Source organism: Uranotaenia lowii, chromosome 2 (assembly GCF_029784155.1).
Source record: "Uranotaenia lowii strain MFRU-FL chromosome 2, ASM2978415v1, whole genome shotgun sequence".
In the NCBI taxonomy this organism is placed as follows: domain Eukaryota; kingdom Metazoa; phylum Arthropoda; class Insecta; order Diptera; family Culicidae; genus Uranotaenia; species Uranotaenia lowii.
The window spans coordinates 213,221,137-213,239,407 of NC_073692.1; the positions used below are offsets into that span (position 1 = coordinate 213,221,137).

The window sequence follows — 18,271 nt, forward strand, 5'->3', positions numbered from 1 at the left end:
AAATTCAAATATTAATGAACAATCTCAAATTTTCCAGCAAAAGTAAAATGGATAGTTTGAAAGCTGAATTACAAACTTTTATCTTGACGAGTAAGCTTTATTAAAATATGAATCCCAGTCGTAATACGCTGCACACTTCATACCCCTTGAACGCTGCTAACATTTGCTTCTTTGTTTCTTTTCCAGTGGAAACTCGGGTAACGACGCCAACGGCCATCGAAGCCGTTCTTCCCTGGAAGCGAGTGGATGAGGATGATGAAAATGGTGCTATCAAACAGAACGAATTCCCCTCGTGGGCTTCGAATAAGGAGTATCTAGCTTATAATTCACCAAGTGCAACATTTTTAGGTAAGTAACCGGTCACTGGTCTGGATGAGGCCACCCGATCCAGATCCTGTTGGGTTTGCTGAATATTTTGCAGCCCCGGGGTGGTGTTGTACACTTTGGGGATGAGTCTCTCTGGATTTGACTCTAAGTGGGGGGATTCCGGTCCTACTTTCCCTTTCTATAACCCGCAACGAACCTATTTTCCTAGTCATCTTTCATGCATTGCAATCTAGTTTATAGATTTCAATTGGCGTGCCTTTGCGGCTTCTCTTTTGATCTATCCACCTGGACGCCTTCATTACTCTAGATGTGACTATTCTCTGTCCTTCTTGCATGATGTCTACTTCTGGCGTTTTCAGAAGTCCTTCATCGATTAACTATTGTTTTTAGTTCTTGAGTATCCGAATTTATATTTTATGTTCAGAAGTTTATAGCTTTAGCTACCGAACAATTACAACAACAAACAACACAAACCCCGAAGACACAACACAGTTTCCACGTATAATCCAAATCCGTAGTTGTCGAAAGCGTGTAATTTTACTTCTTGTGATGCACCTCTTCAATCACGTGTCTGTCCAGTCTCAACGCACTCAGCTACCGGCATACAAATTTTCAGCTGTGCTTGGCGATTCTTCTTCCACTTCTACAACTACTCTGAACTCTACGCTACCTCAATGTCATGTATCGTCGTCCATTAGCAATCACGGAAAGAAACGCATGCTTGATCGATACAGCACCGCACTCTCGTGAACAAACTGTGTAGTAGGCTATGCAAAAAATTGGCTCGAAACGTCTGTTTGCATCATGGCAACCGATACTGAAATTTAACGCCTCCTTAGATTAGAATAATAATGCTAAATTAAAAAAAAAAGGTAGAAGTGCTCAGCTAACAGCAGAAATCACAAACAAAAGTCGCAAGCTTTTTTAAGTTTGCCGCTTCTTTCTCAGAACTTTAAGTCTTCGACTCGCGTTTTTTCCTATCTGTTTTGAGTTCCTCCCCAAAGAACATTATTGTTTCGTCGTGGTGTTTTTGTACAAGGAAGGCCGTTATGCGAAAATACACACTTCAACAGAGCTCCTCGAACTCTCCAGGTACCAGTTCCATCGTAAAGGTGTAGTATGAAACATGGACGTTTAACTGTAGTTGTTCAAACATCGATACTAACATCGTGTCGGGAAAATTCGTGTCTTTAACGTATGACAAAGTGAAAATGCCTTGGTTGTTTTATCTGATTGATTTAACTGAACTTCCAAAATCCAAAGTTTCTCTAAGTTCAAATCGGTCGCCACAATGACAATATCTTAGAGGAATCAGTTCCTGCTCAACGATGACTCTGTAAATATCTGCCCTCGACAGTCCACCCTGAGTCCGCTCGCCCCTCCCCAACACACCAACACCGTATTGTTTGATTAATTTGCATCCGCGCATTAGCTTGCACCTAACCGCATTTTTATCCATTATCCGCGTGGAATTTCCCGGTCACCGTCCACGCCAACCTTCATCCCTCAAACAAAAACTCCAGGTGGCCTAACACAACCTAAACAGGCTAAGTCCGTAATAGGTCTGTTCCGACGCGAAAGTTCCGGTTCCGGGGGCATCGTGATCGGTGGCGTGACGGATTCCGAAACGTCTAGCCCGGTGACGGCAACGACGCCCATTGGTCGGGGCAAGGCCAAGGACAAACGATCGGCCTCGATAGCCGGCTACATCTCGTTCGATGGATCTCCGGTAACCTTAGTCGGTGGAGATCAAACGCTGATACCCGCCACCGATCCCCTGGGAGTATCCCGGACGCCTTCCGTGCCCTACGCCAATGCCTTCCCGGTGACGGCTAGTCATCGGCGGAACAATCGACGCGGCTCGATGCTGGAGCTGAGCGGGTAAGTTGACTCTGTCTAACACGCCCAAACACCTACACTGTTCCACTTACTACTACTTACCTACTACTACTGTTACGTACTTCTACTGTTACTGTAATTGTACCGACCGTTCCACAATACCTATACAATCTTGAAGTTTGAATTGGCCAGACAAAACTTTCCCAAACAGACGACAAAAATTTCCGTTTGGGAAAGTTTCACTAAACGGAATACAACGTTACAATATATAGATGTTTTATACATTTAGGGTTAAGTGTTACTGATGCATGCGGGTAGTACAATCGTTGTTAATTTTACATAAATGTGTGGTGTATATGTTTTTATTTAAGTGTACAATCAATGTTGACGTTTGGTTTAGTTTTGTAAGATCCACACTACTCGTAGCCATAAAACTAACATCATACACGGTGGCTAAACTCAAGCTATAACAGTTACAGAAACATCAACAATTACAACAACAAAAGTACAAAGAAAGATAGGAACAACAAACATCTGTTGCATTTTATACTGTTAAATGTATCAATCACTGTTAGGTTAGGGTTGTTTCAACCCAATCAACTGATAGAAACACTGTCACGATCATCTCAATATTTAGATAAAGGTATAATTTTGAGGACACTTCCATACAAACCCATAACACTCACTCGATAACACTCGAATTATTTAGGTTTGATATAAATTTTGTTTCTTTTAGTTTTTTAATCGTACTGATTATCCTAGAATTGATATGAACATGTAAATCTAACGAACCTGAAAATGTCTAGCGAGTTCCCGAGAACTTTTTTAGGACAAAACCGGGATAGTAAAAAAACGTAGTCAACAGATCAATAATACAAGTCAAAGCAGTCTCTTAAAGCTTGCCAAATGATTTCTCTACCTTCTGGGGGTGACATCCGTACGATGTTTGACCATCCTGCAATCGATTAGTTCTGAAGAAATCAATCATTATTGTACTATTGATCAGGAGTTGAAGAGTGTAAGTCTACGTCATTTTGTATTGGAAAGCATGAAAATGTGAGGTACGCCTTTTCCGTACAACAGACTACTCTGTATAGGAAGCATGATCGTCTTTTGATCACACATTCCTAAACACAGCAGGCCAGTTGGATTGTGTACTGTGAATACACAACCGAGCCCGCACTTTCATGCTTTCCAATACAAAAAGCCCTAGACTTACAATTTTCAACACCTATCCAAACTTTATCCTGCGAAGCTCATCTGATGCTTGCCTATCCGCCTCTTCTTCGTTCCTTTACAAATTCTTATACCTAGCATTTCATCTCGCCGCACGTGTCAATGAACATACTTAAAAAAAAATTTTTTTAAACTGTGACCCAGAGATTGCGCTTGACTCAAACATTCAGTCTGCGAAACTTTTTGTTTTTTATTTTTATTTTTTGTGGAGAAATGAATTTCAGGGAATAGATTAGATGAAAATTGATTTTGAAAAACATCCGAAAAAATACGTACATCCTGCAACTTTTTTGCGACATATTTACGGACTAACCGAAGGTATATGCGATTCAACATGTTTTGAGCAAACGTGTCGTAAATAAATGGTAGAAAATCACCAACGTGTTTACGATGGTTATTAAAAATGTCTTAATATTTGATTTGGATTATCATTTCCATTACGATTTCATGTTAGCTGGGGTGGTACCACGTGTCTGGATCTTGGAGTTTCGCCGGGGTTACCAACAACTTGGCTTGTTGTCAGGGCTCCTTTCTCGGCCTCGGATTCTTTCAGAATAGCCAGTCAGACGCGCTTGACTTGCGTCGACTTAGACCTACTTCCGAGAGGGAGATGGTGGATGAAAACCGCGGATTTCACGGTTGGTTCTAGGCCGTATGTTGACGGACGGCTTATCGATCCTCTTGGGGCGCACTAGGCACTTATTTGGCTACGGTGCTTTAAGCTAATTGCACTTAATTGGTTAACAGCCACCAAGGTCACAACTGTCACGACTCTTGGATGGCGGATGGTTAGTTGGCGGATAAAATAAAGCGCGCACAACGGTCTTACGACACTTAGCGGACTCGCGTTCCCAAGGGATAAGAGAGGCCGGCCCATTGGTGCGTCGGTCTTTTATCACCTTCCCCGGTAGGACCAATCGGTGAAGTCTATGCTCCCGATTGGGCCACATCAGCCTCTCAGTGTTTCCTCATGTGGCGCGGATTTCTTCTGGCGCTGTTGGTGTCTCGGCTAGATGAGGTTACAGCAGTTACAGTCTACCTACTCTGCTACACTGAGAAAAAACCCTGCTAATTTCTTATTTTCCGAAAAAATAGACACAAATGCCCAACTAAATAAGGTATTAAATAAAATAATATAATTCAATATTTTACCAGCGAATGGCATAAAATGCAGGTTGTAACCGAGTAGGAGGTTACAAGTGTAGTTATGTTAGGACCTTACTGAGATAGCAACTAAACAATAACTCTATGCCAATGTTCCGAAAATCAATCAAAATAAACACTCAGAATGCGTTTCTTGTTGGATAAATTCTAATTGTATAATGGGATAGCGCCTCAAGCAACTGCTTCGCCTGACTGGTATGCAATCTCGTTCAGCGCTCCACTCAGCAATGCCAACCAAATCGCATGTTTAAGAACCATTGATTTTGCAAACATCGCATATCGGAGATGAGTGAGATACAAACTGATCCATTCTGAATGTCACTCACTCAGTTTCTTCCTGGCTTACTTGAAATTGAAAACACGGCGGAAGTGAACATCTTTCCCTCACAATCACAACTACTATTTGATTTTATTCTTAGTGGTGTAAAAAAACTCTGTAAAATCAAATAAATGTATTAAATGGCTACGTTTAAAATCAAACAACATTTGCTAATGATCAGTTGCATGTACACAGTTGCGTTCAAAAAAGAATGAAATCGCGTGAAGCTGCGCACCCACTTCCTACTTTGACGAGCTGCCATTTCTTTCTCGGTTGATATTTTTTCATGAAAATTTCACACAATCTAGTTGAACTATTCAACTAACACTATACGAAATTTGAAGTCTTTTCAATGACGGGAAACAAAGATAGAGCTATTTCCGTAAAAAAGGGAAATTTGGAGTTGCTTCACTAAACTTGCTGTATCTTCGACAATTTTCATTGAAAAATCTTGAAATTTGGCCCAAAGATGTAAAAATGTTTGATCTAATACCAGGCCAAGTTTCGTGAAAATCGATGAACGTGATCAAAAATGGTGCCGGGTAGAAATTCAGGTTCATTATAGCCCAACATACGATTTCATTCTTTTTTGGACGGATGTTTGTATGGAAAACATCGTAATCCATGTATTCTAGGTTTTTCTTTCACAAGTTCAAAATTTATCACAAAGAAGGTTATAAATTGAAAGAAACTTTATTTCTGCTTTGCCTAGAAATAGAACTTGTTCCAAAAGAGCTGGTATTGAAACACAAGAGCGAAAAGTATACTCGCTTTAATTGTGTATCAAATTTGTTTATCGGAATTATTAGCAGGTCAATTCTGAAACTCTGTTCTTCTTATTTTGAACTCTGTTGAAACACTTTTTCTTCCGAAACAAAGAACGAATGAAGTTTTTATCAATTTACAATAGTATTTGTAATAAATTTTGATTTTGTTGAAGGAAAAACCTAGAATACATGGATTACGATGTTTTCCATACAAACATCCGTCCAAAAAAGAATGAAATCGTATGTTGGGCTATAATGAACCTGATTTTCTACCCGGCATCATTTTTGATCACGTTCATCGATTTTCACGAAACTTGGCCTGGTATTAGATCAAACATTTTTACATCTTTGGGCCAAATTTCAAGATTTTTCAATGAAAATTGTAGAAGATACAGCAAGTTTAGTGAAGCAACTCCAAATTTCCCTTTTTTACGGAAATAGCTCTATCTTTGTTTCCCGTCATTGAAAAGACTTCAAATTTCGTATAGTGTTAGTTGAATAGTTGAACTAGATTGTGTGAAATTTTCATGAAAAAATATCAATCGAGAAAGAAATGGCAGCTCGTTAAAGTAGGAAGTGGGTGCGCAGCTTCACGCGATTTCATTCTTTTTTGAACGCAACTGTATCTCTCACTCACAGTCTGAACCATTCAGTGTTCCGAAAATCACTCGGAAGAAACGCTTATGATAGGTTTCTAGTTGGAAAAATTCAAAGCCGAATGCTGCTGCTTGTAGTTTCTTAGAGAGTCGGCAGTGCGACAGTGCGAAGTCAATGAAAACAAGATTCAAAAGCGAGAGCGGATTCTCATCAAAAACAATCTCTCAAGCTCACTAGGTACCTGGTGTATCAGAAGTGATTGAGACACTTACTGATACAAGATCCAATTCAAAAATCCACTCACTCACTTACTCAAACTCAATCAAATCGGCCTGGAATCGGTTCATACTGCCTGCGTATTTTCTGCCATAGCGGCAGATACATGTACATTAGACTAGTTCACTTTTCGGCTTTTTTCGCTGATCACAACGCCACTTTCAGGGTTTGATCCTCATTCATTTTCAAGAACTCTGGCCGAATTTGAGCACATTTGAGTAAGTTTCCAGCGTGCGCTAGAAGTTTTATTGAAAAAAGTCCATTTTTCTGGAAAATTTTCGTTGATGTGTTCTAGCAAGCTGTTGTTAATATAAAATGATAATTTTATAGTGCTCGGTGATTGGTATGACAAGCATTCGTATGGACCTGTTTTAGATAATTGACTAAATCAAACCGAAAAAATTTAAAACTTCATATACTAACAACTTTTACAGAAAATTTACTTACAACCTTTAATTTGATGTATAACACTTAATTATCGCAACAGTACAAGCAAAGATATTCAAACATTCATATCACATTCTTTGAATCATAATGTTGTCTCCATTCAAGTTTTAGCATCATGCAACCTGCAAAACGTGGCATCAAGAGGACTTGCTTACAATTTGATCAAAGCGCGCGCTTTTTTTAACTCCTGGCCCCGTCACGGGGTACTTGATTGAATGAAATATCCTTTCTTGTGCACAAATTGGTGTGTAGCAAACTTGAATGAAAAATATTTTATCAAATCAAATGTGTTGCATAGATATTCGAATAACTTTGCTAGCACTATTGCGATCATTAAGTGTTATACATCAAATTAAAGGTTATAAATAAGGCTATCTTTTTATGAAAAGTTTATATCGAAAATATTTTTTTTCTATTCACTACTGATTTTAAGCTCTCAACTTGTAAGTAAATTTTCTGTAAAAGTTGGTAATTTATGAATTTTTAAATTTTTTCGGTTTGATTTAGTCAATTATCTAAAACAGGTCCATACGAATGCTTGTCATACCAACCACCGAGCACTATAAAATTATCATTTTATGTTAACAACAGCTTGCTAGGAACACATCTACGAAAATTTTCCAGAAAAATTTACTTTTTTCAATAAAACTCCTAGCGCACGCCGGAAACTTACTCAAATGTGCTCAAATTTGGCCAGAGTACTTGAAAATGAATGAGGATCAAACCCTGTAAGTGGCGTTGCGATCAGCGAAAAAAGCCGAAAAGTGAACTAGTCTAATGTACATACTGCCTGCGTGTTTGAATGGCTATTTTGGTCCTCCTCAACAACAGCAACAACAAAGCAAGATGTATCAGGCAGACAGCATTCGATCATCGATCAGTAAATGAATGAGTGAGTGAATGAGTGAGCAAGAAAAGTTATTGAGTGAAAAATGAAACTGAAAATCAGGTAGCTCCTCAATCAGTTGAGAATTCCAACTGGAGAAGGAACGTCTCTCTTTCAAATTTTATTTCTTTAATTCTCGGAGCAGTGCTGTCGAACACGATCCTTGCCCCGCTGTGAGATAAACCAACCGACAATATAGGTTTTGCTTTCGCTGTTGAAAACGTATCAGTGTCACTAATGAGAATGGAGTGATTTTCGGAACACTTGAACCATTAACTCCTGATCCTACACCCAAAATAATATAGAAATTAATTTTACGGGATTTTTCACGTAAACTAAGTTTTTGATGCATCCCATCGATTCTACGTGTGTCCTGTAGCAACCACATTACTTCCCCGTAACTAATACATGTCAACCGGTAAATGATATTTGAATTTCACGTAAATTCTAAGTGGGTGTCTTGAATTCCGTTGTGATCAATTTTTTGGTGCGATTGATCATTTTTCTTATAAGAAAAAAAGCAGGCTTCCGACAGCTGAATTTGTTTACGTTTTGAAATTTTCGTAGTTCCCAAAAAATTTCGCGACAAGCGCCACAGCAAAACGGCGCGCCGTTGGACGAGCAAACCGCAATGGCACTTCCTTTTTTTATTTTACGTGGTGGAATAAAAAAAACACCAGCAGAATTTTATTGGGACCATCTTTGTTCCGAGAAAAAACTTGGCGACCGATATTAGGCACAGAAAGGTAAGTTTTTTTAGTTATACATACCGATTGCATTTGTAAATAAAGTTTATTTGCGAAACCTGTTTGTTTTTAGGTTTCCGATTACCAGTTCCAAATGAAATCCTCAACTGGACGCTGGTTTTAGAAGATTTATCCTGAAAGATAATGTTTTTATAACCAAAATATGTGATCCGGATGTGGAAAATCAGTCGATGATTGGTTTGGTACGTCAAGGTCGTTTGCATTAAGATCTGGTTGGAACTTCCCTTGGGTACGAAAGTCAAATGAAAACCAGCAGTAATTTGTTTTGCATAAAGTTGTAACTTTTGTAGGTTTGGTGAATTCGAAAAATTTTTTGGGCAGCCTTGATACATCTTGTCCCCCTTCCAGGGAGAGATGTTTCATGTATCCGAATATCAGCGAGCTACTTATACATTCGGACGTGACATTTTCGCTGGCAAGGCGAATATTCCGGTAAGTTTCATTGGTTTCGTATTGACGACTGAATCTATATTATTTTCTTTATTTCTTTTTCTAGGAGACCTGTACAAGAAATCTAAGAAGAAGAAGAAGGATCGGAAAGTACTGGCTTCAAGAAGACTTTTATAGTCAGGAAGATTCCGGAAGTATCGGAGATGAGAACAGTCAGGTGGCCCCGGAAGGAGGTTTTCTATACACGGCCCCTACCACAGCATCGATTTCAACTGTTGGAAGTTCCAACAGTCCAGCTTCAAGAAAATTACCGGCATCCGTGCAATTTTGGATTCCGACACAATCGACACATGATGATCCGAGAAACTGCATTTGGGAAACCCAAATTAAAAATAAAAGATTTTTTTGATATTAAGTTTCATAGTATTTTTATTTAACTTTCGATTTAGTTCAAAACAATAATAAAAAGGAAAAGTAATAGTAATAAAATTGACGCAAATTTCATTCCAAAAATAAAAACATTCTCCGTAGCTTTCAAAAATAAATCGCGTTGAACTCACTCAAAATTCACGTAAAATGTAGTTGACTTTCTTGAAACTCCAATTCCTATAAGGACGCGTTTGCATACTTATTTCGTAGCATTTACGTGAAAATCAGGTGGATAAAAATTATGTAGTTTTTCACGTAGCCACTACGTGGAGATTATTTTGGGTGTAGACCAACATAATTCGCCGTATGTATAGCTCATTGGTGAGATTCCAATTTGATGATGGTGCTGCACTGTTTAGACAGCAAACATCGTGCGAGGTGATCTGTATTTCAGCGATGAATAGAACGAACAATGATCGGATAGGTCCAGTAGCAATCAATAACGAAACCCGATCGCTGTACGTTCAGTTGCGAAGTACAATCAGGAACATTCATTATAAACGAATGATTTTCGGGACACTGCTCTATGCCACTACTGAAACCAGCATTTTAACAGGTTATGGGCCCAGATACGTCTGGATTGGAAGAAAGGGCTGGCCAGCCTCACCTGATTGTCGACGCCAGGTTAGGACCTTAGTGAGCTAGCAAATAAACGTTAACTTTATTCCACCACTGAAACCAGCTTTTTCAACTAAAGTTATACGCGGACGGAAAATGCAAAAGATGGCGAATTATTAAATTTGCCCCAAACGATATGATGAAAACAAGAAAACGGGATCAAGTCTCCCCATTGTCCCTTATGATTCCAGACACCGGCACTGTACATACATATACGTATGTATAATCCTGAGGGCAATGTACGTTTCTTTAAAAGATCCATCCTATCCTTCTACTTGAGCGTACCAACTTCTTGCAGTAGTGGTGGCTAGCACGCTTTAAATACTAAACCGCCAAACTTCAGATGAAGTACTATGACTTAGAAGATTTATGCAATGCTAAGCACATCCAACGAAGCTCTCAATTTACTTCTAAATATTTTACGCTCCACTTGGTCTAACCACCTCGCTCGTAGCGCCTTCGCTCATCTTGTTCCTACCGGTTTTGTAGCGAACACCTGTTTTAAAGGACAGTCGTCCGGCACCACCTTCTGGATACTGGGTTCGCCGTAGAGTCGCGCGAGCTCGCGGTTCATCCTTCGCCTCCACACTCCGTTCTCCTGTACACCGCCAAAGATGGTTCTTAACACTCGTCGCTCGAATACTCCGAGTGTACGCAGATCCTCCTCGAGCAATATCCATGCCTCGTGCCCGTAGAGAACAACCGGTCTAATGAGCGTCATATACAGGTTACACTTCGTACGAGGGCTAAGTCTTGTCGACCGCAGTTGCTTGTAGAGTCCATAGTAGGCACGACTTTCGCTGATAACTCGCCGCCGGATCTCACGGCTGCTGTCATTGTCTGCAGTCACCAGTGAGCCGAGATAGACAAAGTCTTCGACCGTCTCCAGCTCGTCGCCGTCGATCGTGACCTTGTTATTGCTGGACAAGCGAGTTCGTTCGGTCAGTGATCCGCAGGTCAGCATGTACTTCGTCTCGTCATCAACCCAATCCTTCCTGCTTCGCGTTTCAGTTTGCGGTAGGTCTCTTCCACCACCGCAGATGATCTGCCGACTATATCAATGTCATCGGCAAAGCAGATAAGTTGACTGGATCTGTTGAAAATGGTGCTTATGGGTAAATAATTCAATTACATTACGAGGTTCCAAAACTATAAGTTTTGTAAAAATCGGTTGAGAAACAAGAGACATTTTGTGGTTTTAAGCGAGGTGTGCCAAATTGACACACATGGTCAGATTAGGGAGTTTTATTTTCCAGCGCTTTTCGGGTGCCTCCACAAAAAAAGTAATGATGCAAAAAAAAAGATTTCAACAATTCATTGAGGGTCCCCGAAGATTTTTTTATGCACCCAAATATTACAAGCCTCCAATCTTCCAATAGTGTGATATTGACACTCAAGTATTCTTAGGACAACCGTAGCCCTAGTCTTAATGGTCGATTCAGATCCAAATTACGGTCAAACACTGCGCAACCGGTATGGTCTATTAACCCAGCATCCAATTAACATTTTTTGAACAAATTTAAAGATTGGTTATGCTATGCTTCTTGGAACTAATTTTTAGCTGGATTGGATTTAATTTCAAAGGTCAATATCAATGTCAGTATAGTGGAGACCTTTGAAGTTTGAACTAGTAGTTAGCCTCTTATTTTAATCTATCATTTGGATCATCGAAAAAAGCTGCAAACGATTCCCCTACTTTTGACTGCAAAGTTTTTTTGTACATGTTCATATCAATTCTTCAGGTGTCATTAGTTTTTTTCCGTTCGTTTATCTTTTGATCGGTATTATTGGACGTTTTCAATAATTATTTTTATTATATGCTCTACGATACTACCGTAAAAGCCTCCGTTTCTTCCTCAACAGTATCCTCATCCTTTTATACAGCTCATCCTACCATTTAAAAAAATATATCTCTATACATGTGTGTGTATTTCTTCTTCCTTCTATATAAATCTTCTGTCAACCAGATAATGTGGCCTTATCAAAGTGTTTTCGGGGGTAATTCTGATTGATTATTTTCCTTCACATTACGGCTTCATTGCAACTCTGCCCAGCAGCAACAATCAAAACACTCACAAAAGAAACATTTTCAGAATATGATTTCACTCGGCTTCATGCAACTCTGCCAATATGAGATCACCTCGTCATTCACTTGCTTTTTCGTAAATTTAATTTAGTTTTTTTTCGCTATATTTCTTCTGAATTGTCTTCCAAGTCGAGCAACTTTGGCTATTTTTCTCTGAATGATTCAATTGTTGCTTTAGTAGCACGCTTAAGATTTATATTGGTGATCAGAATACGCGATAATCAATGTTTGTTGAACTTCTCATCGATTTTTTTTAATTTTTTTATCTTACTTCTTAAGATTTTTTTCCTTATTTTTAACTATTGTTTCCGAAGTTCATTTTCCTTAGATGCTATATTATTGTTGTTCTGTAAAAATGTTGACATTCGGCTCATTTTTTAATACAAATAATTTATCATTTGAAGTTCTCAATTAAAGATTAAATCCGTCTAAGTATTTTAACGTAATTAAAACTAAGGGACTGAAAGGGCAGAACAACAGAAAAATAGTTCATTGAAAGTTTATTAACGGGACATGGACATTCATTTTTTTTTCTTGGGATAAGCGGAAAGTTGGTTTTGCTACCACATTTTATGATTATTGTTGCCAACCTTCAACCAAATTAAAGTTAAGAAAAAAAATTGTTCGTAGAAACTTTATTGAACAAGAGTTTTTCTAGACTGCTTTTCAAACCAGAAGATTATTTCATTACTTCCGAGGACAATAATGTTGAAAGTCGTGGATTTGTATTGTAATGTTGAAAAAATAGTAACATCAAATCATTTTAAAATTTTAAATTTTTAGTTCTAGGTAAAATAAAAATTGGTGTTGTTTGTTTTGATGTTGCCCTGTTTTTTGACTATTTCAAGTCGGTACGATGAAATACGCACACGAATGTTTCTCATTCAAGTAATACACTAAACAACATACAAACGACCTACCATTGATTTCTAGTAGGCCGGAAATGCATATTCTAGGATAGAAATCAGTAGGCTTGAAGTCAACTTTTTTTGTATTTTTCGATTGGTTGAATGATTTCGAAATTTAGTTTTCAACTAAGGCTAACTGATTACAAATGAATTCGATAAGACAGAGCCAAAATTTTGCTTCGAATGAAAAAAAACCGCCACTTTTCTGTAAGCACACGCTTGACACGCAAAACTACACAGCTTCAACTCAAAATGTACTCCTAAGTAGAGCCTAAGCCATGAATATGAGCGAAATTTTAGACAGCTGTTCCACCAACTGTTGTGTTCCTTCGCAGCCTACTAGTTTCTGGACGTCGACCGAGCCGTTACGGTCTGGAACCTTTTCCCGCACCCCCGATAGACGAGAAGGCCGAGGAGGGCAAGAAGTAGAACGCGGCTCCTCCGTCCGCGGTTCAAGATCCTCATCCCCCAGCCCACAAAACCAAAAAACATCCACCACGCTTATCATCCCAAATTCCCCGCTAACCACTTTCTGTATCTAGAAGCAAAATATCGAAAGATCCAACATTATTCAATGCTTTTCCGCATTACCGCAAGCGGAGAATTTGATGCCTGAGCAAAAAAAAAACACAAAAATGTGACCCATTCGAACGACATAACTTCCAGGAATTGTAAACATATGTAGAGGTAACCTCAAAATCGCGGAAAATCATCCGGGAGGAGGAACATTTTTTCAAACCTACATTAGAGTGCAGTGTTTAGTCCGAGTAAGACTTCATATAACTTTTAGCTCACGAACGAACTACTACATCGAAGCAGGCCATTTTGGCCAATCGAACCTCACAATTTTAGAGAAAGTTGTTAGGGTACGACAAAGAGGATTGGTATGGCATATTCCGGTCATTGCATGTTGGGAGAAACAAGTTCACTATCAATGTTTTTGGGTCGTAGTTAGTGTAGTCGATTGGTGGATCCATCTGAACAGTATCTCAAAGGTGGCGCTTCGGTCGCTTGCTTACAGCTAGAAAACAAACAATCAAGGACTACTGTGATTGTGATTAATGGGAACGGAGAAAACCCCCGTTTGGGTGTACCATAACCCTCATTCAGTGTGTAATCTTAGTTTAGTGTGTACAGTGAACTGCATGCGTTGAAACAACGAATAGGGAAAAACCAACCATTGGCTTCAGTATTATCAAAATTCCCAGTATTGCATGTTACCTATTAGCTTAAGTTTAAAGTGAAGGAATCAAGATCCGTACTTATCATGTTGTTTTAAGAGTATGATTAAAAATGTAGATCTAACAGTAGCTAACCCTAAGGAACGATATTTAAAACAGCCTCTGTTTGAAGTGAATTGTTTTCCAATATTTAGTACCCAGGCACTACTAGTTGATAGTTTCAAAGTAGAATTTTAAAAAAGCATTTTTTCTCAAAACAAAGGTACTAATATTCAAACTTTGAAAATTGTGTATATTTTTCCGAACAGGTACAGTACAGCCAACAATGTCGATTTTACTATAGTCTCCCATCGTCGGTTGTCGATGAAATGCTGGTACTGTTTGCTAATTTTTTCCCAACTTTAAACACTATCCAAACAGTTAACTATATCGTGCTCTTATCATCTCTTATCAGTAACACCTTTGTCATCAAGTAAAAAAGCCCAAAATTTTATCCGTAACTGTTGTGTGCCATCTCTCCAAGAAAAACGCAAAATCAAAATCGGAAGCAAACACCTTTCCCCCAATTGGAAGAATGACGTTCCCATTAGCAAGTACGTCTAAATTCTAAAGGCAGAAACACAATACAGCGTCGGTCGTCGCGTCACGTCAGCGGTCAACGCTGTCGATAAGTACTAAAACGCGGACGCGACGCACCCGACGATTTTTGCATCACAATTCAGCGTCAAGAGACATCTTAGATGTCTCTTGACGCTGAATTGTGATGCAAAAATCGTCGGGTGCGTCGCGTCCGCGTTTTAGTACTTATCGACAGCGTTGACCGCTGACGTGACGCGACGACCGACGCTGTATTGTGTTTCTGCCTTAATCTGATGTGAAAATCTCTTAACAGGGATCTCAATCGATTTGAGTTGCTACAAAAACAAAAAAAAATTCAAATTTAAGTTTTGAAAACCAGGATTCAATGTACAATTTTAATTTTTTTTTTCTATTCTAAAATTGTTCTTGTTATCTTTGATTTCTAAGTTCTGAACAGTTCTCAGTAGTAAAATTGGTGTTCTGAATGTTGAATTCTGAGTTCTAAATTCTCAATTCTGAAGTCTGAGTTTCAAATTCTGAGTTCTGATTTCAGAGTTCTAAATCGTGAATTCGGTGTTCTGAGTCCTAAATTTTGAGCCTTCAATCCTGAGTTCCGAATTTTAAGTCCTGAATTCTGAGTTCGGAATACTAAGATCTTTATTCAAAGTTCTGAATTCTATGTTCTGAGTTTGGAGTTCTGATTTCTGAATTCTGAGTTCAGAATTCTGAGTTCTGAATTCTCAGTTCTGAGTTCAGAATTCTGAGTTCAGAATTCTAAGTTCAGAATTCTGATTTCAGAATTCTTAGTTCAGAATCCTGAGTTCAAAATTTTTAACTCTGGATTCGGAGTTCTGAATCCTAAGCTCCGAATTCTCAGTTCTGAATTCTTAGTTCTAATCCTGAGTCCTTATTTTTTTTTTATTGTAAGTTTCTGCATCAAAATTCTGACTTCTGAGTTCTCAAGTACTCTGAATAAGTGTTCTGAATTGTTAATACTGAATTCTAAGTACTGAATTCTGAGTACTGAATTCTGAGTACTGAATTCTGAGTTCCGAGCTATGAATTCTGAAATCCGAGTTCTAAACTCATAGCTTTGAATTCTCAGGTCTGATTTTTCAATTTTCCACTCTTAGTTTCGAGTTCAGAGTTCTGGATTCTGCATTTGAGCACTCAATTCTGAGCTTTAGATTCATAATTCTGAATTCTGAGTTCCAAATACTGAGTTCTGATTTTTCGAGTTCTGAGTTCTGGGTTCCTAAATCCTGAATTCCTAATTCTGAATTCTGATTCTTGAGTTCTGCACTCTGAGTTCTGAGACCTGAACTCTGAGTTGCTGAATACTGAAGTTCTATATCAGAATTTAAAAAGTAGAATCCGGAATTTGGAATTCTGTGTTCTGAATCTGAATTCTAAGTTTAGTTTCTAAATCTGAATTCTGAATCTGAGCTTCGAATCTTAAATCTAAATAATTTTGATTTGAGTTCTGTGTTTTCAAAATCATTGTAGTGACTCAAATCATGTTGTAGTTAACTAAAATTGCATTCAGATTACTTTTCTTAAAAATAATTGAATTAATTTAAATTCCTTAAAATAACGGTACCACTTGATTTGATTCTCGTCTACATTCCCACTGTTCATTTTTTTAAGTTTACTGTTTGAATTTTTTTTCAAACAAGAGTAGCAACTAGGCTGTTTTTTTTTAGATTTAGAACCAAAATCGACGCATATTAGAAGAGGCTTAAGATCTACATTTTTAAAAGCAAAATTTACATCCGCTAGCTTTATCCCGATTTCCTCTCAGTAGGGTTCCTCAAATAACCCAAAACCAATTAAGAAAAAAAAAACAAATAGTTCCTGCATTAGTGATGCTAAATGTTGTTGATTAGTGGTTAAGATAAGCTGTGGCTCATCCTATCAATCGGCTGGTTTCCATGTTTCTAATTTGTTGCTCTGAATTCCTTTATTTTGTGGTAGTGACTTATTATTATTGGTTTTGTTTTAGTGAAAGTAAATCAACCAACAACAACGAAAAAAAATCTTTAAAAGAAGTGCAAAACTTAGATTTGGTTTTGGCTGAGGTATACTTTCACTACATCCTGTAGATATTATAATAACCCATTTTAACTACAGTATATTCTAATCAACGTAGCTTAACTTTTAAATATTTATACACCCCTAACTTGTAGTAGTCGTTGTAGTTAATAAACGGTAAAATGATGATAATAAAAGCTTATTATTTGGTAGTTTTAAAATATATATTTATTTTGTTCTTCTTTCGGTATAGTTCTGTATTCGGGTTTCCGTTTGCCTTATTTTGTTTTGTATCCAAGACAACCAAACAAACAAACATGTGATTGGCTAACAAGCAACAAACTATAAACTATCCACCTATCACACATTCCCCATAAATTCACACTAGTAGTGAAAAAAATGCCCATTTGCTAATTCCGCATTCATAAAACGAGCAGTTCCACCAGAAAACACTAAGACGTGATCATTTCGAGTTTCCATGGAAAATTATAAGTATATTTTAACTTGAAGAAACATGATTCTTCACATTTTTTTTTCACGCGTATTTTCAAAATAGAGCGATAAGGAAAATCTCAAAGATGTAAAAATCAATTGAGATTTTCATAACTTGCGCCGGAGGTTTGACAAATGACAAAAATGACCCAAATGACAAAAATGACATACTGAAAAAAATTGAAAAATGACAAAAATGTCACAAACATGACGAAAAATGACAAAAATTGCAAAATTTTTAAAATGACAAAAATGACAAAAATGAAAAGAATGACAAAAATGACAAAAATGACAAAAATGACAAAAAATAACAAAAAATGACAAAAATGACAAAAATGACAAAAATGACAAAAATGACAAAAATGACAAAAATGACAAAAATGACAAAAATGACAAAAATGACAAAAATGACAAAAATGACAAAAATGACAAAAATGACAAAAATGACAAAAATGACAAAAATGACAAAAATGACAAAAATGACAAAAATGACAAAAATGACAAAAATGACAAAAATGACAAAAATGACAAAAATGACAAAAATGACAAAAATGACAAAAATGACAAAAATGACAAAAATGACAAAAATGACAAAAATGACAAAAATGACAAAAATGACAAAAATGACAAAAATGACAAAAATGACAAAAATGACAAAAATGACAAAAATGACAAAAATGACAAAAATGACAAAAATGACAAAAATGACAAAAATGACAAAAATGACAAAAATGACAAAAATGACAAAAATGACAAAAATGACAAAAATGACAAAAATGACAAAAATGACAAAAATGACAAAAATGACAAAAATGACAAAACGACAAAAATGACAAAAATGACAAAAATGACAAAAATGACAAAAATGACAAAAATGACAAAAATGACAAAAATGACAAAAATGACAAAAATGACAAAAATGACAAAAATGA

General features: G+C 37.4%; 1 protein-coding gene across 1 annotated transcript in view; it reads left to right on the forward strand.

The window, feature by feature from the left end:
• LOC129742307 (uncharacterized) overlaps positions 1-18,271 on the forward strand; it is a 258,555-nt gene that overhangs the window by 222,966 nt on the left and 17,318 nt on the right. Inside the window, exons 16-18 of the mRNA XM_055734190.1 lie at positions 187-348; positions 1,851-2,208; positions 14,546-14,611. Coding sequence (XP_055590165.1) covers positions 187-348; positions 1,851-2,208; positions 14,546-14,611 — 586 coding nt within the window. The remainder of the gene's footprint in view (positions 1-186; positions 349-1,850; positions 2,209-14,545; positions 14,612-18,271) is intronic.